The following is a 22,210-nucleotide window of genomic DNA, read 5'->3' as shown; positions in this document are numbered from 1 at the left end:
TAGGTATCTGTGTGGGGGCTATTTCTAGTACTAACCAAGTTTCTGAAACAATAGCTTTTGTTATAAAAATGTATCTGTAAGTGCATCCAGAAAAGAAGCACAGCATAAGAGAAGGATTCTAGGTTTTAAAGTTAGATTTGAATGAAAAAGAACCTAGTTCTGTTCCAACTAGTTCTGTTCCAACCTAGCATATGACCTTGAGCACATTACTGAGTCTATACTCTGCTTTTTCAGTATAAAATGAAAGTAATGACATATCTCAGAAATGATGAAATTATATAAGTAAAATCTTATTGGTCAGAAACTATTTTAGTGTCTAGTCCATAGTAAACACTTAATATAGATAGTTACTTGTAGTTATTGTTTTAAATGCCTCGTTTTTCCTCTAATATCTGAGATTTTTCTTTTTTAATATTTATTTTTTAGTTGTAGTTGGACACAATATCTTTCTTTCTTTCTTTCTTTCTTTATATGTGGTGTTGGGGATCGAACCCAGGGCCTCGCCTGTGCTAGGCGAGTGTTCTACTGCTGAGCCATAACCACAGCCTCACACCTTTCCTTTTTGAAAGAATGTGTATAACCTATGAAAACAGGGGCCATGTTTTGTCCTTTTTACCTCACATAGTGCTTGATGTGTAGTATTTGTTTAGTTAGTACATTCATTTCCACATTTATTCAACAAACTTAGGCAGCATGGAGTGGTTTGCAGAAAGGAATTAGCTGGAAGAGGAAGAGTTGATTTCAGGCCATGATGGATGGATTTGATTGCCATTCCTCTCCCCCCCAAAAACCAGACGAGTGGTTATGCAGGGGAGGCATGGTGACAAGAAGTGACCATGAGGTGCTGGTTAAATTGTTTTTTTACGGAGTACTAGTTATATGAATATGTTCATATTGTGAAAATGAAGTAAGGTGTATTCTTAGTACAAATGCTTTTCTATATGCATATTATACTTTGATCAGAAGTTTTAAAAAGTGCTGTGGGAAAAAATTAACAAAGATTAATTCTAGGGCTGAGGATATAGTTCAATTGGTAGAGTGTTTGCCTTGCATGCACAAAGGCCTGAGTTTGATCTTGATCCCCACACCACAAAAAAAAAAAAAAAAAAAATTAATTCTAGCTGAGGGCCTGAGGGAAGAAGACTTGATAGATAGTAGCCTCGGAATGTTTAGGTGTACTCAGATGGTGAGTGGGAGCATTTCAGAATGGAACTGCCTGGGCAAAAGCAGTGAAATAGTCACATCTGGCCAGAACTTATTGTATAAGTAAAAATGAGGCTGGGAAAGTAGTTAGAGGCAGACTGTGAAAGACCTTGAATGCCAAGAGAAGAAATTTGGACTTGATTTTCTAGAAAGCCTAGATGGTCTTTTAAATCCAATAGTGACCTGGTAAGTGTTATAGAATGGTTAACATGGTGAGTAATTTTTATATTTTCATTCTCTGTGCATTAACGAGATGACGCCTAGACTCATTCATAATTGTTAATTCAAAGTCTTGTCCTGAATGAAAAAAAAATCAGCTATTTCACCTCATTGCTTTCACCACCTGTCTTGTTCTGCCCAATGCATGTTCTTTCTTCCTTCTTTTGCCAAAAACAAAATAAAAAACCAACATTCAGCCTAACCTTGAAGTTTCTCTGATGCATCTTTTAAGGAGGCCAACCATCAGTATCTTTTTCATTATAGGCAAGAAGAGAGGCGGAGGCGGTCCTTCCAGGATTACACTGGGCAGAAGATCACTCTTGAGGCAGTCCTGAACACTACCTGCAAGAAGTGTGGCTGTAAAGGTAAGGTGAAGCCTCTGCCATTTCTATATTTCTCTCCTTGTGGATGAAGACCATAGCCCAGTGGTTGTTTAATTTACCCTGTTTTAGCCAACTGTGCATGCTTTTATTCCTGCCAGATTTACATCTGAGTGTGTGGCTTGATGCTTTTTCTGTTTACCTTTCTGAATGCTGGCCCTCTGAGAAACTCTCATTTTGTACCCACCACTCCACAGCTGATGTTCCTACCTGACTGGGCAAGGTTCCTTTTTACTATGCCAAGAGGGGCAAGAGTGTTTGATTACGGTTTATACTTTAAAATTTAATCTCCAAGAACAATTATTGTTCTGCAAAAATTAAGTGATTTGGAAATACATTCCTTTAGAATCCAAGTTAAACTCTTTCATCTTTATTTCTTTAACTAAAAAGTTCTGAATACAATATCTTTTAGTAATAAAGAATATAGGATAGTCACTTCCTTTTAGCTCTATTTCCTCAGGTTTCTTCTAGTCTTACTCAAATATTAAAAAGCTCTTTCAGCCTGACTTCCCTTGTTGGAGCTATAATGAGAAGGCCTGCCAGCTTCTCATTTTCAGAGTGACCTCAATTTGTCACCTCTTCTCCCTAGCCCTCCATCTAGCCTGCCTTCTTTGTTTATCTTTCTACAACTAGTAGCAGATTTGTGCCCTTGTTGAAGTAGTGGGGTTTAAGCCCCTATTTATTATTAGCATAGAGGGAAGAAGGGAAAAGTAAAATTGAGAGAAAGAATACCTCCTCAGGGGAATTATGGAGACATTCCAAATATTTGGAAAACTCTGTACTATATTCCTTTTCCAGGCACCATCAAGTTTCTGGACCTAGCAGTGCTTGTGTACATAGTTTTTTTTTTTCGTTGTAGATGGACACGATACCTTTATTTATTTTTATGTGGTTCTGAGGACCGAACTTAGGGCCTCACACGTGCAAGATGCATGCTCTACCACGGAGCCACAATCCCAGCCCCAACATAACTTTTTAATTATCTCATGAAGTTCCTCTGTGGCCCTGAAACAGGATCCACCAGAAGTTTAACAAAACTATCTGTGTAGGACACAGCATCTGTTAACAGTCCCTCAACAGCACCGAAGGCTCAGGAAGAGTAGAATCTCCTACCTTCAACTTGTATACACCAGGCATCACGTTAAAGCAGAAAAGAATACAGAGAGGTAGAATTTGTCCCAGTCAGCAAAGATCAGGCCAAAGGTTGTTGGTTTGGGTGCAGCAAAAAGAGCACAGGGCAGAGAGGCATGGGACCTGTAAGAAGTTTTAGCTCTGCGGCTATCTGTGTGACCTTGAGCTACTTCTTTTTTTTTTTTTTTTAATAGAAAAGAAAAAGTATATTTCTTTACAATAAAAAAATAAAATTTGAACAAATAGTCAAATTTTATAAAAATACATAACTGAAAGGAAGCATATGACTATAAACTACATATTTAGCTGAAACTAAATCCAGTTCTTATAAGAATTTCAGAATATAAATCATAAATCCATAGCTTATCCAGAAGCTCGTCAGAATCTGTCTGCAAGTTCAAAGGAAAGGACAGTGGTTTCAGCTGCAGGGTGGCCTGTCAGACCGCAGTTGCACTATTTTCCCTTCAGTTCTTCATGGTGTAGATGCATTAGTCATGAAGGAATATGCTGTACTGGAAGTTTCTGGAAAGGGAGACCAAAGCCACATGGTGATATGATTGCTTCAGAGCAAGAGGGTCACTAAGGAGGGTCCTGGCCAGGTGATTTCTAGAAGCCTTCTTCCTTGGTCTAGGACTCCACTTCATCATCGTCACTTCCTTCATCGTCCTCATCCTCCTCCTCCTTCTCTTTAAGCATTTTCAGGTACTTACTAGCTAAAATCTTCTTTGGTAATATATCTGCAAGAAACTGAAAAGTGTCTGATTCCTCTGCAGTATTCGCTAAGTCATTATAAGTCAGTGCTTTCTTTTCTTTTCCACTCTCATGTCTGTAGGAATAGGTGGCTAAGTACTGAACAAAGAGCTCCGTGGCTTTGGCCGTGAGCACCAGTGCTTCCTGGTTGATGCTGGACACCTCGGGGGAGCTCTTCATGATGACCCGGATGCGAGACAGGGGCAGCGACATGAGCCGCTGCTCCCCACACTTGTCCTTGCCCACGGCCACGTCCGCCATCTTTCCGCTGCCCCTTGAGCTACTTCTTAACTGTAGGCTCTCCCAGTCTGCAAATTCAGGATGTTGGATTTGATGATGTCTAAGGCCCTTGCCAGGCCTGACAATCTGTGAATGTTGAGTGCCTCTAGGTGACTGTGCCTGCCTCTCTGTGTATTAGCTTGGATGTGAGTGCCCACTTCCTGCCAGCTTTCTTCCTTTAAGGCTTGGCCTGCCACTCAGCTCCCTCTGATCAGCATCCTGCTCTCTGGAGCAGCCTTTTATTGTCAGGAATAACTTCCCAAACTGATCTTTAAAAATGAATAAGCCCAATGGAGGGCAGCCCAAGCCTGCATCCTCATATACTCTGCCATTTCCAAAGCAGCACCAGTGTTTCCTGTGGCTCTTAAGGTCGACTGCTTATTTGGCTGTGGTTGATTGAACAAAGCCATCTTGAGGTGACAGAAAATTTTCTCTGAACTGACTCAATAATATCTCCTGAACCACTGAGTTCCTATCAAGACCCTCTGGGGAAGATCCACCTGCTTAGAGGAGAGACTCTTTCTCCCTCTCTACCTTTTCTACTTTTCTTCTTCAGGTCACTTTGCAAAAGATTGCTTCATGCAACCAGGTGGGACCAAATATTCTCTGATACCTGATGAGGAAGAGGAGAAAGAAGAGACAAAGTCAGCAGAATTTGAGAAACCTGATTCCATGAGGAATTCTTCCCGGAAAAGAAAGAAGGTGAGTGCTTTCTTGCTTGTATTTATCATACTTTTTCAAGTTTTAAAATGAAATTGTACTTTTTGCAGAAATTTTAGAAATACTGAAAAACAAAGAAAATCGAGGATCTCCAGTAATCTTTCTACTCAGAAAGACATTTTTTAGTATTTTCTAATCTTTTTTAGGTCATAATAAGTATATACATGCATATATGTATGTACATAGGTGCGTTTATACATGGAAACAGAATTATGGTCAAACTAGGTATAGTTTATACTCCAATTTTTTCATCTTATTCTCAAGTTTTTATGTATGTATGTATTTATTTTTAGTTGTTGTTGGACACATGCCATTATTTTATTTATTTTTATGTGGTGCTGAGGATCGAACCCAGCGCCTTGCACATGATAGGCAAGTGCTCTGCCACTGAGCCACAACCCCAGCCCTTACTTTCTAGTTTTAATTGTTCTTCAAAAACTTGATGTAAGAGCAACACAGTATTCTACCTCATGGCTATATGATTATTAATTTGCTTTGTGATTACTGAATATTTTTTATTACTTACAATCTAAATTTTTGTCTACATCTCATACTATTTTCTAAGCATAGATTCTGAAGTAAGATTACTGAGTTAAGACTTTATACATTTTAAAAATTGCCTTCTAGAAAGTACCTATATGTCCCCAGTAGTGTAAAACATTATCTGTCTTCACCAAGTTCTGTCTCTTTGTCTACTACTTAGAGCAGAGACCAATTTATAAAACAGACTGTATTGTAGTTCAGAAAGAAACCATGCATCAATAGCATACTTCACAGAAAGGAAACAAACTCTGCTATAGTTTGATCAGAAAATGGTATACTATGATTTTCCTTTCAGTACTGGGAATTGAACCCAGGGGCACTTTACAATTAAGCTACATCCCCAATCCTTTTTTTCCCCCTGTGATACCAGAGATTGAACCTAGGGGTGTTTAACTACTGAGCCACATCCCTAGCCCTTTTTATTTTTTATTTTGAGACAGGGTCTTGCTAAGTTGCTTAAGGCCTCAACCTCCTGAGCCACTGGAATTACAGGCTTGCACCACTGCACCCAGCCATCCCCAATCTTTTTATGTTTTATTTTGAGACAGGGCCTCACTAAGTTGCTGAGGCTGGCCCAGAACTTTGGATCATCCTGCCTCAGCCTCTTGGGTCACTGCAGTTATAGGCATGTCCCACCACATGGTGGTCCACAGTGCTCATGTAGGATTTTTCTGTGACCAATTATTTAGTTTCTAGATCTTTGGCACTTTTATTGAATGATAATTTTGTGCCAGGCATTGCAGACTCTAGTAATACAACGACCATGGTGAAATCCTTGCACTCGGTGGGCATTATCTACAAATTAAGTATTATCTTTATTTTTGAGGGGGTGGGGGGTACTAGGGATTGAACTCAGGGGCACTCGAACACTGAGCCACATCCCCAGCCCTATTTTGTATTTTATTTAGAGACAGGGTCTCACTGAATTGCTTAGCACCCACTATTGCTGAGGCTGGCTTTGAACTTGTGATCCTCCTGCCTCAGCCTCCGAAGCCGCTGGGATTATAGTCAGGTGCCACCATGCCCTGGTATACTATCTTCATTTCTTATTGTTTTTTTTTTTTGTTTGTTTGTTTGTTTGGTTTTTGGTTTTGGGTACCTGGGATTGAACTCAGGGCACTCGACCACTGAACCACATTCCCAGCCCTATTTTATATTTTATTTAGAGACAGGGTTTCACTGATTTGCTTAGTGTCTCGTTTTTGCTGAGGCTGGCTTTGAACTCAGATCCTCCTGCCTTAGCCTTCTGACCCATTGGGATTACAGGTGTGTCCCACCTCACTCAGCACTAACAAGTATTTTCTAATTAATGCTATCATGACTACCTTAATCTCTTCTTTACCTCCTCCCCACTGCCCCCACCAAAACCTTTTCTATCCTTCAATATGATATTTCTTGTTTTAATGGCAGCAATACCTTTCCAGTTTCCCAAGAAAGAAACCTCCTCTTCTCATTTTTATCCTACATCTAGTCAGTCACCAAGTCCTGCCAGGGGCACATTTTAAATTGCCTCTCAAAATTCTGTTTCTCCCTCCTACTTCCACTACTACTTTATATTTTATCTCCTTACATATTTTGCATTCAGACTATGCAAAAATTTACCATCTTAACTTTTTTTTGGTAGTCCTAGGAATCAAAACCAGGGCCTCACACATGCTGGGTGAATACTTACCACTGAGCTATACTCCCAGCCCCCATCTTAACTATTTTTAAATACATAATTTAGTACTGTAAAATATATTCACAATAGCATTCCTTGCACAAATAATTATAATTTGATGAAGTGCAAGAGACCTTTTTTTTTTGTTTCATTGCCTTTGTTTTTGGTGTCATACTCAAAAAACCATTGCCAGGTCATGTCATGAAACATTTCCCCTATTTTTCTTCAGAGAGTAATATATTTAGGATTTTGATTTATTCTGAGTTAATTTTCATATTGATTTAAAAGAAGAGTACAAAAAATGATTTTTTTCTTTTGGTATTGAGGATTCATTCTAGGGATGCTTTACCACTGATCCACATACCCATTCCTTTAAATTATTTTGAGACAGGGTTTTGCTGAGTTGCTAAGGGTCTTGCTAAATTGTGAGTCTAACCTGGAACATACAATCCTCCTGCCTCAGCCTCCTGAGTTGCTAGTTGCACATGCCACTGTGCCCAACTGGTCCAAAAGTTTTTTTGCATGTAGATATCCAGTTTTCTTAAGACCATCTATTAAAAAGACTACCCTTTTCCCATTGAATGATCTTGGCTCCCTCATCAAAAATCATTTGACCATATATATGAGGATTTTTCTGGTGTCTTATTTCTTTTTTTTTTTTGGGGGGGGGGTCTTATTTCTATTCTGTGAGTCTCTGTGCCTATTCTTATGCCAGTACCCAATGTTTTAATTACTTTAGCTTTATATAGTAAGGAAATGTGAATCTTCCAACTTTGTTCCTCATTTTCAAGATCATTTTGACTATACAGGGTCCTTTGTGATCTGTATGAATTTTTTCTATTTCACACTCATATACACACAGAAATCATTGAGATTTTGATAGGGGTTGCAGTGTGTGAAGTGTCAAACAGCTAGTGATCTGTAGATCATTTTGGGTAGGAGGAACATATGGACATCCCTTCTCCCCTCCTCCATACTGAGGATTGAACCCAGGGCCTTGTGCATGCTTGGTAAGAGCTCTTTCACTGAGCTACATATGTATCCCCTGAATAAACATCTTAACCATATCAAGTCTTCCATTTGGGCCTTTAAATTAATTATTTTCTTATTTATTTCATTATGGTGCTGGGGATCAAATACAGGGTCTTGCACGTTAAGCACATGCTTTACCACTGAATTACACCCCTCACCCTTGTGTCTTTAATGTCTTTCAGTAACATTTTGTAGTTTTCAGTATACAAGTCTTTCACCTCCAGCTGTTAGGTGCTGCCTTTAACACAGACAGGACTAAAAACATCTGCTTTGGGACTCAGCCTGAGTCATGTCCAGGTGCTACCACCTATGCCAGTTGCTTCATCTCAGTCATCCTTATTGAGGTTACAATTTCTTTTCCTGATAATTATGCCCACCTGGTAAATTTGTTGATGAAGGTTTAAATGAGATATATGTGCAAAGTACCCAACCCAGCATCTAGAAAATTATATACTGTATAAATGCTTACTGCTGTTATTCCCCTTTCTCAGTCTTTGCTTTTATTTATTTTATTTTATTATTTTATTTTTTAGTTTTTAGATGGACACAATATCTTTATTTTTTATTTTATTTTTATGTGGTGTTGAGGATTGAACCCAGCGCCCCACACATGCCAGGCGAGCGCGCTACCGGTTGAGCCACATCCCCAGCCCTTTGCTTTTGTTTTTCTCTCACACTGGGCTGTTGCTCTCCTGTTTCAAGACTATAGAGGAAATGCTCTGGTAACCAGTATGTGGTTTTTACATCGAGAGAATCTCAGAGATGTTTGAGCAGTGGCTTCTTTCCAGTGCTTCCTACTTGACAGCTGTGGACTCACACGCCCTTTATCTTTTTTTTTTTTTTTTTTTAGACAGGGTCTTACTAAATTTCCCATTTTGGCTTCAAATTTGCCATCTTTCTACCTCAGCCATCCAAATAACTGGAATTACAGACCTGTAAGACCATGCTCAGCTTACTCTTTATTCTCTGTTCCCCTTTGTACTTGAATGCAGTCCAGGACCAGAAGCAGCTTTTAGCCCTCTAGGTCTTCCCCCACCAAACTCTCAACTTTCCTGCTGAACTCCAGCTTCTGAAGTAACTGTTCTTTTGTTCTTCTCTTGCTTAGGGATGACTAGTGAAAAAGACACCAGTTGCTGGAGCCTTGGTTGTCTTGTTCAGGCTGCAAAAGCATTTTGGCATTGAGATTGAGGTCTAGGAGAAGACCATCTCCCCAGTCTTCACTAGCTAGAGCCTGTGTTCCAGCTTGCCAGGGTTCTCTAGTGATTCTTCCCTTCTCAACTGGTGTCCTTGAGAGTAAAGTAGAAATACTGTCGAACTCTGTTAGAAAAGACAATGTTCTTGTTGCTTTAGCCTTGGTGAACTCATTTTACTTCTCTGAGTTGCAGTTTTTCCATCTGTAAAATGAGAATAATAATTCATGAGTTTTAAAAAAAATAATAATAATAATTCATGAGTTTTATCTGAAGATAGTGGCATGCACTTAAAATTCTAGCTACTTGTGAGGCTGAGGCAGGAGAATTGCCAGTTATAAAGTCCAGCCTGGGTAACATATTGAGACACCATCTCAAAAAAAAAACCATTTATTTTGACCCCGGCAGATGATGATGATGATGATGATTAGAAACTAAAAACTTTGAAACAAGCTGTATGCAGTGGTGCACACCTATAATCCCAGTGACTTAGAAGGCCAGAGCAGGAGGACTGCAAGTTTGAGGCCAGCTTCAGCAACTTAGCAAGGCCCAATTTCAAAATAAAAAATAAAAATGGCTGAGGATGTACCTCAATGGTAGAGTGCCTCTGGGTTCAATCCCCAGAACCATAAGAGGGAAAAAGCAAACAAAAACAAAAAACTTGAAGCTGGTAGTGCTTTTTAACAAGACAGTATTATTATTTCCTTACCCAGACTGGGCCAGGCTTAGAGGGAATTGGTGCCAGACTGTATTTACTTACTTACTTGCCCAGGACCCTACCCTACATAAGGAGCAGACACTCGTGAGACTCCCAAGCCCATACTATCCTATGATGGACTCGTGTGGTCTTGCCATCCAGGAAGGTGCAGCACCATAAGCCAAACCATCAGATGGCTAAATCTCAGCTCTTCCCAGCCATGCTTGTTATAGTGGGTCCAGGGAGCTTTGTAAGTACTCACTACTCCATTGGAGTTACCAAGAAAGAGTTTTGATTTAACCTCTTTTTACAACTTGATTCATCTGCTATAATCACTTGGTCAGACTATAAGAACATTCTGGTAGTTCTCTGAAATAAGAGAAAAATAATTCTATAGCTTGGTGGTAAAGCACTTGTGTAGCATGTGCAAAGGCCATGTGCTTGATCCTTAGCACTGAAAACACACTGCTGGTTACCTAGGCATAACGAATCAGGCACAGGCACTATAGTTAGAGTTTATTTAATTCTTATTTAAGATACTTATTATTTCTAATTCACTGAAAACTGAGATTCAATTCAAGTGACATAGTAAGTGGCAGAGCTAAAATTTGAATTTAATTCTTACTTTAAAATCATTCATCATACCATGATGCCTCCCATAATTCTATAGGAAGAGGGTCCTTGTGCTACACGTAGGATAACTCAGGAGATTTTCATTCACATCATCCATATGCATATCCCATTCCTGCCTTTGTGATCTGGGACAAGTGGTTTCCAACTTCTCAAAGCCATAGATAACTGTCTCATTAAATCACCACATCCATGTGACATAAGTTCTGTTCTTACCTGTTTTCCATTTGCAGAGGCTGGGCCTCAGTGAGGTGAGATGACTGGCCAAGGTTACAGAATACTAACTTCTTGGGTCTAGGTTGAACACCTAGTTCACTGTGATCTCACAGCCAGCTTCTCTCAGGACGTTGTTTGGAAGCCTGCAAGAGGAGCAGTGGCTTCACCCTTTTCTGTATTCTCCCTTTTTTCCTCCCATGGTCTCTTCCACTTTTAGAAACCTTAATAAGGTGCTGGGTGCAGTAGAGCTTGCCTGTAATCCCAGTACTCACTTTGAAGGCTGAGGCAGGAGAATCGAAAGTTCAAAGCCAGCCTTAGCAACTTAGTGAGGCCCTAAGCAAATCAGTGAGACCCTGTCTCTAAATAAAAAAAGATTGGGGATGTAGCTCAGTGGTTAAGTGCCCCTGGGTTCAATCCCTGGTACAAAAAGGGGGTTGTGGGGGCAGATGGGGATAATAAAATATAAAAAAAGATTTGGGGATGTAGCTCAATGGTAAAGTGTCCCTGGGTTCAATCTCCAGTACTAAAAAAAAAAAAAAAAATTTACTAAAGGAAAAGACATAGGTAATGCTTAAATTGCTTCAACTTCCCTATAGAAGCCTAGGAGCCTGCTTTCCATCTCTGGTGTGGATTTGTACTGGTTACTCTTGGCAGCATGGTGTGTACGGGGGAAGGGGGGTGGGGTGGGGGGTCTAGTTTAGGGACAGTTCTTTATCAGTATACTCTTGCAAGGTTGTTGTGAAAGTTAAACATGATAGATATTCAAGGAATGAGAGCAGGCAGAAGCTCCTTGATGGCAGGGATTTTTTTTTTTTTTTTCTTGGCAACAGAGTCTAACAGAAAACAGACTGGGAGACAACTCTTAATAAATCTTTTATTTTGTGATATTAGGTGAATCACTGTCTCTAGATAGACTAGGTAATCTCTAGAGATCTCTTTCAGTTTTAATATCCTCTACTTTTTTAAAAATGGAAGTAATAGAGCCAGGCATGGTGGTACATGTCATTATCCCATTAGGAGGCTGAGGCTGCAGGATTGCAAGTTAGAGGACAGCCTGGGCACTTTATCAAGACCCAAAATAAAAAGGCTGGGGAAATAGCTCAGTGGTGGAGCATGTGCCTACCATGCATGAGGCCCAGGGTTAAATTCCCAGTACTGAAAGAAAGAAAAGGAAGTGATAGATGTTTTTTTTTTAACCAAAAAATAAAGGAAATCCGTCCTCCCCCCACTTGAGTTCATTCCTGAAATAACCAGTGTTACCAGTTGTGGGGCCTTTTCCAGTGTTTTCTGTGTATACTGGATATATGTATGATGTATAAATGTGCACACGTAGTGCAACATAGTGGCACATGCCTGCAATCCCAGCTACTCAGGAGGCTGAGGCAGGAGGAGCACAAGTTTGAGACCAGCCTAGGCAATTTAGTGAGAGCCTGTCTCAAAATAAAAAGGACTGGGGATATAGCCTCGCCATAGATTGATCCTGGGTTCAATCCCCAGTACCACAAAAATATAAAAAAAAACTAAAAATAAACACAACTCTGTATAGATATATGTACACTATATACTATATGCACATGTGTATAGTACACATATTTATGTATGTTTTATATATACTGGAATTTATAATAGATATTGTATTGTCTTGGTTCTTTCACTTGTTTTGGCTATTTTTTTACTTAATTGCTTTTATTTATTGTCTTCTAACTTATTAAATAGCTTCCTTCATTACCAGCTGTGATTTTTTTTTAAAGCAAATATACACGTACAATATTGAATTTAAAATTTTTCTTTTTAGGAAAAGAAGAAAAAGAAACACAGAGACAAGAAGTCATCTGACTCCGACAGCTCAGACTCTGAGAGTGATACAGGCAAGAGAGCAAAGCACACATCAAAAGACAGCAAGGCGGCCAAGAAGAAGAAAAAGAAGAAGAAGCATAAGAAGAAGCACAAGGAATGAGAATAGAAAAGAGGACGGGGTGGTTGAGAGAATAAGGAACCAGGAGTTTTGTGCCTTGAACTCTGGCTCCTGAAAAGACTCAATAGTGAGAATATTGCCTCCCACCCCGTTGACATCTATGGGAATGCAGCAAGCAGGTTTGGGAGTTACAGGTCAGAAGCAGCTGCCTGAATGAGTTCTTTCCTTACTGCTTCTGATCCCTTAGCAGTTGACCCCTGAGGCCCACCCATTCATTCACCCTATTTTTTTTTCATTCATCAGGAGGTCTGTTTATCCTCCTCAGCTACCACTGCCAGAGCTGGATTCCTTTATAGGAGTCAAGGCTAAAGCCACAAGTACTGCTGTGGAGGTGAGAGCCTGGCTGTATCTGAACAGTGACTGGTGCCTTCCTGTTGTCTGTCTTGAACTGGGTGATGGGTTAGTTTATGCTGCCTACGGGGAAGCAGTGGGAAACTGGCAGCAAGAGGGAGAACGTGGTAAGAAGTGGTGCTCACTTTTTCCATTCCCTAGTATGGTTCTACTAGGCTAGAAGTGACAGCCAGTGACCACAGCCATAAAACAGTCATTTGCAGTTTGACTTATCTTGTATATGACATTCCAACAGACCACTGAACCAGACATATGAAGCCAAGGTGATTGCTCTACTTTCTATTTATTACTGTATGATTTGGCTAGTTCCACTTCAGGTCTCTGCTTAAATTCCTGGCACTAAATGGAAATGTGTTTGGTTTGAAACCTGCTCAAAGTTCTTATTCTTATAATCCTTCTTCTTGGTTAACGTAACAGATTTAAAGTCAACTGAATCTGCATTAGTTGATAGAAAAACATTTAATATGTTCCCTTAGACCTTGGAGAGAAGCCTAGCCAAGGGCTGGTACAAAGCTAGAGGTACTAGCAGGCCACAGCTTTCTTAGATGATCACTTATAAACCCTTCTGTAATGATCAGATGATCTATTTTCCCAGAGTTGATTAGAGAACCAGTAAGAATTTATAACCTTGAGTACTAGCCTGGTGCATAATGAGAACTTAGGCAGTCATCTTGGCCATTGGTCATCTTCTCCCACAGTAGCCCAAGCCTGGATCCTGTGATCTTGTACTCTGGGAAGGGAGAAACCACAGCATCCCACAAAAAGCCAGGCAAAAGAAAGTACTCAGTGCAGTATGGGCCAGGTGTGACAGTTCAGTGGTCAACGCTCCAATGACTGGAATAGGTGATTTGACCCAGGGAGGAGCAATGTCAAGGCAAGATGTAGGTGCAGCTATCATCATTGAATGTCCCTGACATTGTCCATTTTAGCTTCTCATCCAGTGTTTCAAGTGACCTTAAAGCAGTTATTTCTGCCCATTGACACCTGGGGAAACTTAGACTCCCAGAACCACATCACCAGAGGCAACTGCATGGCCTCTGCTCTGCTTTATTGACTTCAGAGCATATTGGATACAGTTTAAAAAAAAGAAACACATACATACACAATGGAAACTGGGGATCCAGGCTGATGTCACCTGATCCCAGAAGAATTCTCCAAAGTAGGTTTATACAAAATGCCAGAGGAAAAGAATGAGGCAATGTGGTGTTGAGTCCAGGGGTGGCCAGTTGACAGAGGAACAGTCAGTGACAGTGCTGGTGAGTCATGCCTCTTTCTCGTAAGTGCGAGTGCACACTACACTGCCATGGGTGAGTGTCTGGAAAGAAAGATGAGAGTCAGACAGGAGAAGACCTCTATCTTCTTAAAAGAAGATACAATTTGTTTCTCTTTTTCTTACATCATTCAGCTTCCTTCATCCTTATGGGTAAGATGGTGCCTGGCACATAGTAGATAAATAGGTGAATAAAAATGACCAGAGATACTTGAGGAATGGCTGTGCTAAGCTACCAACTCTCCATTCTTCCCCTAAGTTCCCTAAGTTGGGGCAGGGCCAGGGCCAGATCCCCACCAGTCTGGTGTCATAGAGGCAAGCCCATGGCCTCACAATAGTCTGAACAGCCAGTGAGTATTTGGTCCTGTATGTGCTATTCCCAAAACTAGGAACTTCATTCCTAACTCTGAATTCAAGAATGACCCCATGTTGAGTGCAAGAACGAAGGTAGCAAGTTATGCTCCCCAGGAAGGTCTGCAGTGAAGATGCTGAGGTAAGAACCTGAGGCCCTGCAGAGTTAGAAGGTAGAGATCCCAGTGGCTGCTATCTGTGCCCGGAATCTGGGGGAAGAGTTCCTTCAAGGGTACATTCTCCAAGTGAAGCCCCCAAGCTTGTCTAAACAGATCTGCCAGCCATTTTTGCTACTTTCTACCCAGGCAATAATCAGGTACTTGCAGGAGGCCAGACCTAGAACTAACTCTAAGAGGAGGTCTTACTGGAATGGGGAAGAAAGGGTTGTGCTGTCCATCAGTGCCCCCACCAGTCACCAGGCTGCCCCTGCATGTGACAGCATAACACTAGAGAGGAGAGGGAAGGAAATGCTTTGATAGGAAATGGGAGTCTATCCTGGAGAGCCTGGAATCAAATTGGCCCTGCTTCCCATCTCCTCTTGGGCTATGGAGCATCTGCTATCTTCCTCCCTCCCCAATGAGGGTTTCTGCTGTGCGTACCCAGTCTCTTTCAGACTTCCCAGAAACACTAAAAGGTAGGTGTTATTAATACCCACTTTATCGTTGCACTTGGAGAAGGTGACTTGTCCAAGTCATGTAGCCTATAAACTGAGATTTAAACCCAGACCTTTTGAGTCCAAAGCTGTGACCTTTCTTCTGCCTCTCCTATCCCAGCTTTGATGGCTCCTGGGGATGACCTTGGCTTTTTAAGGTTAGTAATCAGTTAGCTAAGGCTCCACACTTGCCCATCTTACCAAGATGAGTTTCCCGTCATTTAGCTCCCGCACAAGTGTAGTCTCTTGCCCGTCCCACTTCTGCACGTGGACAAGTTTTCCTCCATCCAGCGTCACAGTGGACTGTGGAAAAAGGGTAGAGGCCTGAGCAGTGATCTGAGCCAGGACTGAAGAACAGGATAAGAAAGGGAAAGAGAAAGAAAAGCACTTATCCTGTTTGCTATGTGATGTCCACAGCCTTGCTTCCTCCAAGATACAGAAGACATGTACCTGTCCATATTCCTGACAAAGACTGGCTGAGGAGGAGGAGTTCTGAGGACCTCTTTCTCGTTGTGGTCATCACAGTGCCTAAAATACCCTTAGATGGGGAGTATTAGGCTTCCCTCTTCTCTTCTCAGTCCACATCATGTGATCCCTTTCAGCTGACAAGAGGGCAGCAACTACAAGGTCCTAGGACTGGTTGTCCTTGGAGTGTTCCTCAGCCCTGGCTCAAAGGCCCACTTAGTCCTCTGGGTGCTGCCAGCCTGCATCAGCTGGTTCTCATTTGGCAACTTTCCCAGGTCTCTCTTCTCTAAGAATTTGGGGGCTATAGTCCAGACTTGGAAACCTTGCTGAGCAAGATTCAGCAGGAGATGAGAAGGTCATATTTATGTGTTTGGGTTGCTTCTATCTTGCTGTGCTGTCTATAGCCCACCTTACTCCTCATTTTCATCCCTCCTGAGTTTTTTGCCCACTCAGAGCAGATTATTTTTGACCCTCACATTCACATCCCTGTGTTTGAATGGGGTTTTTGCTCCTCAAGAATATGGCAAGCTTAAGGAGGTAGGGATATGTGGTATGTGGTGGGGCCATGACCTTCCAAGGTCAGCTTCTTTCTTAGGGCAACATCCCCTGCTCCGCTGCCAGCCTGCTGTGCAATCCTGCACTGGGCTTTAACTCCTCTCCCTTTGCAAAGAAAACAGCCCCTACCCTGTTCTTCCTGTAGGCAACTGTGAGAAAGAGAAAACAGCTGAAAAGCTGTGTTTTAGGGTACTGGTGAAGAGGACACTGCTGTAGAGCCCTAGAAGTCAGAGCCCCTTATTTCTCTCCCATGCCTGGTCCAGAGCTAGGAATCCTGAGGCAAGCTGCTAAGACAAAACCATCATGGGGTAACAGAGACCTGAGACGGGGGGGTAGATGCTTGCTACCCACCCCCTGAAAGAGGGAGTTAAGACTGTGGGAAGACACTACAACACCCATGACAGCTGAGTGGCCACCTCAGAACACCATTCTAAATGCCTGTCAGGTGGCCACACTGGAAATACTTTCAGGGTCACTGGCCAGGCCTGGGAGTTACAGGTTGCAGAAGAGGGAACATCTGGATAGGTCTCAGTCACGTTCCCAGCTGCCTGCTTAGCTGTGGAGGCCTGGACAACCTTACTAGTGAAGGGCCCTGGTTTATCCTGTGTATCAGTCCCAGAGCACTTCAGATCACAGCCATGGCCACTTAATTCCTCCATCTATGGAAGGGGAAAGAAACCCAGTGCTATGGCATACCTTGCACAAGGTCACCCAGCTGGAACTGAAGGAGCACTGAGGTCAGAACATTCTGGCCCACTCCCAGAGGCAGCTGGTAGTTGAGTCCCAAGAAGGGAGGAAAGAAAACAAGTGGACAGAACTAATATGTATTTAGCACCTAGGACCATCCAGCACTGAACAGGCTTTATGAAACCTTGTGTCACGCAAGTTGCCTATAAGAACCTGCCCCTCGGGGTGCAATGACAAGGGTCTCAGTACCCTTGTTCCCCATGCCCCCTTCCCTGACTCACCTTGACCTTCCTGTCATCTGCTGTAGTCTCATCAAACTCCTTCCCCAGCTGAAAACTGATCTCCGTGTTCTTGAAGGTGCTCTGTGTTTTTAAGATGATGGTGTCCCCATTCTTTTCGATGATTGTAGTGGGCTTGGTCATGCTGGCCACTTGCCTGGTAGCAAAGCCCACACCTGAGGGCCAGGGGAAGATTATGAGAATATGAGCTGCCACTGAGAGGCACTGCACAAGCTCAAAGAATGATTCTTAGACCAGGATCAACCTAAGTCTTTGTGTGGCCTTCTATGCCAGAGGCACTTGACTACTGAGCCATATCTGCAGCCTTTTTATTTTTTATTTGGGGACAGGTCCTCACTAAATTGCTAAAGGTGGTCTCAAACTTGGGATCCTCCTGCCTCAGCCTCCCAGCTCACTGGGATTACAGGTGTTGCTGCTGTATCTGTCTGCCATTATTATTATTTTTTTTAATTTTTATTTTTTTTAATTTTTTAATATTTATTTTTTAGTTTTCGGCAGACACAACATCTTTGTTTGTATGTGGTGCTGAGGATCGAACCCAGGCCGCACGTATGACAGGCGAGCGCGCTACTGCTTGAGCCACATCCCCAGCCCCCATTATTATTTTTAAAAATTCAGTCTTCCTCTTAGCCATGAAGCAAACAAATTTAACCCCAATATAAGGAACAGGCATGCCATAGTAAGACAGTGACAGAACTGAGTTTGGAATAAGGTATCAGGTAGCCAGGCCCGGTGACACACTTGTAATCCTAACTACTTGGAAGGCTGAGGCAGGACAATCACAAGTTCGAAACCAGACTAGGTAATTTAGTGAAACCTTCAGCAACTTAGCAAGACCCTGTCTTAGGGCTGGGGATGTAGCTCAGTACTAGAATACCCCAGGTTCAATCACCAGTACCAAAAATAAGGTACCAAGTACACCATGTGGTAAGTACTGCTGTACCTCATTCAGTCCTTCCTGCCCCCTTGCAGGGTTGATAACAGTTACACTGTATCTCTAAAGATGTAAACACAGATGGAGTTTAAGCTCAGGGTCACAAACCTGAAGTTGAAGCCTTAAATGTTTCACTACAGAGCTTACTTATCTGCTCCTCCATGCCACCTCCCAAGACACAGCACCAGGCGACCCTCCAGGACACCTGAGTAGCTCAAGCTCAGGTGAAGTGGACTTTGGCTTCCAAAGCCCTGGGAACAAGAATTTTCCACCTTTGGAAATTTTTACCCTGAAACCTGAGAAGCATTAGTACTCTTATCCCCCAAATGTGGCCACACAACCGATTTAGGAATCAGGTACAAATCTAGGAGACTTGGGAGAAGCCTAAAGTGGTAACCACAATGAGTTAAGAAAAACTCATCTCCTGACTCCTAGCCTGAGGTCCTATGGGGACTCTCCTGGCCTATGCATGGCTTCCCTGGGTGCTGGACAAAGTCCTGAGTGTCCTACAAGCAAAAGAACACAGAACTTTTAGGCTAAGCCTTCATCCCTTCAGGTTGTAGCTTTCCTGGAATCTGTCCTTCTGCTACTGAACTTTGATCATGACTGCTGTGCCCAGCTGCCCCCAGCAGCCTGTGCTGAGCTGTCCCCCAAGGCAGAGGTGAGGCCGGAGGCAACCCAGGGTAGTGAAGTGGTGTCTGGTTTTCTAATGTACCTGAGTACATAGTGCTTGCTGGAAGCAGTGTGCCTTGTACATGTTCTACACAGGTTGTTTTACTTAATGCTTGGAACAGCCCTAAGGGTAGGTTTTATTGTTCCCAGTCTACAAATGAGGCTCTGTGTGGTGTCTTCTCCAAAGTCAAACAAAGAGCAAGTGACTGCTCTAGACTCCCAGACTGTTCACTGTTCCCACTATGCCATTCTGCCAGCACAAACGTATGCACCAAGGCTACCAGTTGTGCCTGTGGTCAGTGGGACTAAGCTGGGCCTTTTTGCCTCCTGAGAACCCTTGGTCTAGGGCACAAGGGGCAGGGACTGACTCTGCAGTTCTACTGATGCCAGCCCACCCTACCTGGCCACTGAAGGACTTGGCCTTACCTCCTGGTATCAGAGTGAGTCAGGCCAGTTATACTCCCTAGTGCAGAAGTGGGCCTTGTCACTGCAACCAGAAGCTGTTTGCTCAGGACCTATCCAGGGACATAGAGTGTGGGACTGAGACACAAGAAACTAAGATGACTCATGCCTGTAATCCCACTGACTTGGAAGAGAGGAGGATTAGCAAGTTCAAGGCCAGCCTCAGCAACTTAGACTCCATCTCAAAAAATAGAAAAATGGGTTGGGGATGTGGCTCAAGTGGTAGCACACTCGCCTGGCATGTGTGAGGCACTAGGTTCGATCCTCAGCACCACATAAAAATAAAATAAAGATGTGTCCACCTTTAAAAAAAAAAAGAAAAATGGCTGAGGGCATAGTTCAGTGATAGAGCACCCCTGGGTTCAGTCCCCAGTACCACAAAAAAAGAAAAGGAAATGAAGCCAAAACTAGCTCCTGAGAGCTGAGGTGTTGTTTTGTTTTCTTTCTTTCTTTCTTTAAAATGTTTCCAGTTGTAGATGGACAATACTTTTTTTTTTTAGATTTCTTTAAAATATTTTACTTGTCAGTGTACCTTTATTTTATTTATATGTGGTGCAGAGGATCGAACCCAGTGCCTCACACATGCTAGGCAAGCACACTTCCACTGAGCTACAACACTAGCCCCAGACTCCAACTCTGAAGTGCGAGGATCACTTCAGTTCAGGAATTTGAGACCAACTGTGCAAGACTCCAACTCTTTTTTTTTTTTTTTTTTTAATATCTTTCCCTTCTTCAGTGGGCCTCAGGCTTTCATCTGAGAAAAGCAGGATAAATAGAATCTCAGCCCTCTAACATGAGAAGCTGTCATGAGTTAAGAGCATAGCTCAGTGCTAGAGCACGTGCTTAGTATGTTTCAGGTCCAGAGTTGATCTCTAGCACCCAAAAACAAAACCTGCCCAAAGATGACAGGTCCTTAGGGAGACCTGGCTTCTGGCCGAGTTGAAGGAAACGAGTGATATGCTTGTTGCAGCCCAGTTTCAAGGACCCAGGCCTTTGGCCCAAATGTCTGCTTTGGGAAGAGGAACTAAACCTGGGCAATCCAGATTCCCCAACAGCTGTGTGAGGCCTTGTGTTTCTCTTCTGAACAACAGTTGCTTTCCTGGAGTCACTAGGCATGTCCCCAGGACAGAGTAGGTGCAACTGAGAGCTCTGACCTCAAGAGCCACACTTTTAGTACCTGCTCCAAGGGAGGACTAGGAGCAAAGATTGAGAGGGACCCCCACATACAACCATTGCCTATCTGCTGCAAGCAGCCCTTCTTCCTTGGAAGCAAGGCATGGAACCTAGCTCAACCATGAACATCATCCCAGGCTTCCCTGTCCCAGCCTGGTGGGCTAGATCAGAGCCCAGAATTTCACAGAAAGGTTATCACCTCCATCTAAGCAAACTAGCAAAGGAAGGGCTGAGGTCAGTCTTTGGATAAGCAGTTCCTCTCACTCCCAGTGTCTATAGGGTAGTGGGAAGAACTGTGGGTTATAGAGCTGTAAGTCCTGGGTTTTCTTACCAACTCAGTTGTGGAATTTATAGGACAAATTTCTACTTGATCTTGGCCTCAGTTTTCCCAGGGTCCTTACCTGTAGGATTCTTTGAAACTATTCTTCCCCATTCTGTAATCACACAGTTCTCCATACCCTCCTAGACCAATGACTCTCCCTTCAACAGGTAGAACTCTCTGCTGCATCCCAGAAGTCCAAAGACTTTCTCACACTGTCCCTTGAACTGAACAGGTGGCAGAGACAGGCCTCTTGTCCCACCCTACCATCAGGCTCACTGATGGTGATTAAGACTTGGTTATATATCACTGCAAGCCAATGCCAGATTGGTGAGAAAGTACCTCCTGGGACAGTCCTTTTCCCTAATACATCAGAGCAGGGTTGGGGATTGTGGTTCACTGTGCCAGGGTCTCTGTCTCTGTCTCACCTCTTACATATATCCTATTCACTGATTTTTCTCATTCAATCTCTTCCTCGGTCTTTCCTACTTCTTTAGGCCACGGTACACTATCTGTCCCATTCCCTTTCCAGATTCAGACTCCTCCGGTTTCTGTGCCACCCATTCCCGTTCTTTCTCCCCAGGCTCACCCTGGGCCTTTGATCAGTGCTCTTACCCAAACCCTGCCCCCAACTCCAGGTCATATACCCCTCTTCCTCGAAAGCGACTCCCTGCCTGACATCATCGAAGGACACAGCGGCCTCCTCCCTGCCCCTCCTTATCCGGGTAGACCCCTGGCAGGTTCGGACCATGAAAGCCCCAACTCAACAGGCCTCCCTACGCCCTGGCCCAGGCTGCCACCTCTGAGCCCCGCTATCCAACCTTGTCCAGGAGGAATGGATGCGTCCGGCGTACAAGAAACCAGAGCAACAGAGCGCGGTGCCGAGCTAGGTGCGCGGCAAGCCCCTTCCCAGCCGGCATCCAGAGCCTGGCTGCTCGCTCACCAAGTGACTTCATGTAGTCATCGAAATTCTTGCTGTCCACTAGTTTCCAGGTGCCCACGAAGGCGTCCACCATGGTGAAGCTGGGCTAGGCTGAGAAGCAAGCTGCCACAGATGGAAGGCTTGTAGACTCCGGGACTGCGGCTCGCCGACCGAGCTGCCGCTTTAAATAGCCCTGGCATCACATGATGAGCCGTGGCCCACGCCCCCCGGCTCCCGAAATAGGAAGCCCAGGGCCAGCGCTTGCTCGCTTGGGGGCTGGGCGCCCCTCCCCCNNNGGCCAGCGCTTGCTCGCTGGGGGCTGGCGCCCCTCCCCCACGGCCAGGCGGGAGGGGACCGGCCGTTGGTCCCGGCTCGCGTGCGTCAGCCCCGCCCCGGCCGCGGAGTCCCATCCCCACGCTGGCAACACCTGCTCCTTTCCCAGGCTTCAGGGCGCTCTTCGGAATCTGAGATGG

At 43.5% G+C, this 22,210-nt stretch overlaps 3 protein-coding genes and 1 long non-coding RNA gene across 4 annotated transcripts in view; 1 reads left to right on the top strand and 3 right to left on the bottom strand.

Moving 5' to 3' along the window:
* Positions 1-13,342, top strand: part of Zcchc17 (zinc finger CCHC-type containing 17) — a 50,370-nt gene extending 37,028 nt beyond the window's left edge. The window contains exons 6-8 of the mRNA XM_015485359.2: positions 1,687-1,787; positions 4,519-4,664; positions 12,446-13,342. Coding sequence (XP_015340845.1) covers positions 1,687-1,787; positions 4,519-4,664; positions 12,446-12,607 — 409 coding nt within the window. The 3' untranslated portion in view covers positions 12,608-13,342. The remainder of the gene's footprint in view (positions 1-1,686; positions 1,788-4,518; positions 4,665-12,445) is intronic.
* On the bottom strand, positions 3,162-4,530 carry LOC107142029 (chromatin accessibility complex protein 1-like). The gene has a single exon (XM_015485358.2). The coding sequence runs from the start codon at positions 3,942-3,944 to the stop codon at positions 3,561-3,563; it is 384 nt and encodes a 127-aa protein (XP_015340844.1). The 5' UTR covers positions 3,945-4,530; the 3' UTR covers positions 3,162-3,560.
* LOC125620450 lies at positions 8,857-12,449 on the bottom strand. The gene is made up of 2 exons (XR_007352131.1): positions 10,651-12,449; positions 8,857-9,311 (listed from the first exon to the last, which is right to left on the bottom strand). It is a non-coding gene; the product is annotated as an uncharacterized LOC125620450 (long non-coding RNA).
* Positions 13,343-14,007: 665 nt separating the features above from the next.
* Positions 14,008-21,913, bottom strand: Fabp3 (fatty acid binding protein 3). Its single transcript, XM_015485357.2, has 4 exons — positions 21,759-21,913; positions 17,238-17,410; positions 15,451-15,552; positions 14,008-14,291 (listed from the first exon to the last, which is right to left on the bottom strand). The coding sequence occupies exons 1-4, from the start codon at positions 21,829-21,831 to the stop codon at positions 14,238-14,240; spliced, it is 402 nt and encodes a 133-aa protein (XP_015340843.1). The 5' UTR covers positions 21,832-21,913; the 3' UTR covers positions 14,008-14,237.
* Between the last annotated feature and the right edge of the window lie 297 nt (positions 21,914-22,210).

The sequence above is a fragment of the Marmota marmota genome, unplaced genomic scaffold (genome assembly GCF_001458135.2).
Source record: "Marmota marmota marmota unplaced genomic scaffold, marMar, whole genome shotgun sequence".
NCBI lineage: Eukaryota > Metazoa > Chordata > Mammalia > Rodentia > Sciuridae > Marmota > Marmota marmota.
This window is presented reverse-complemented; position numbering and strand designations above follow the sequence as displayed.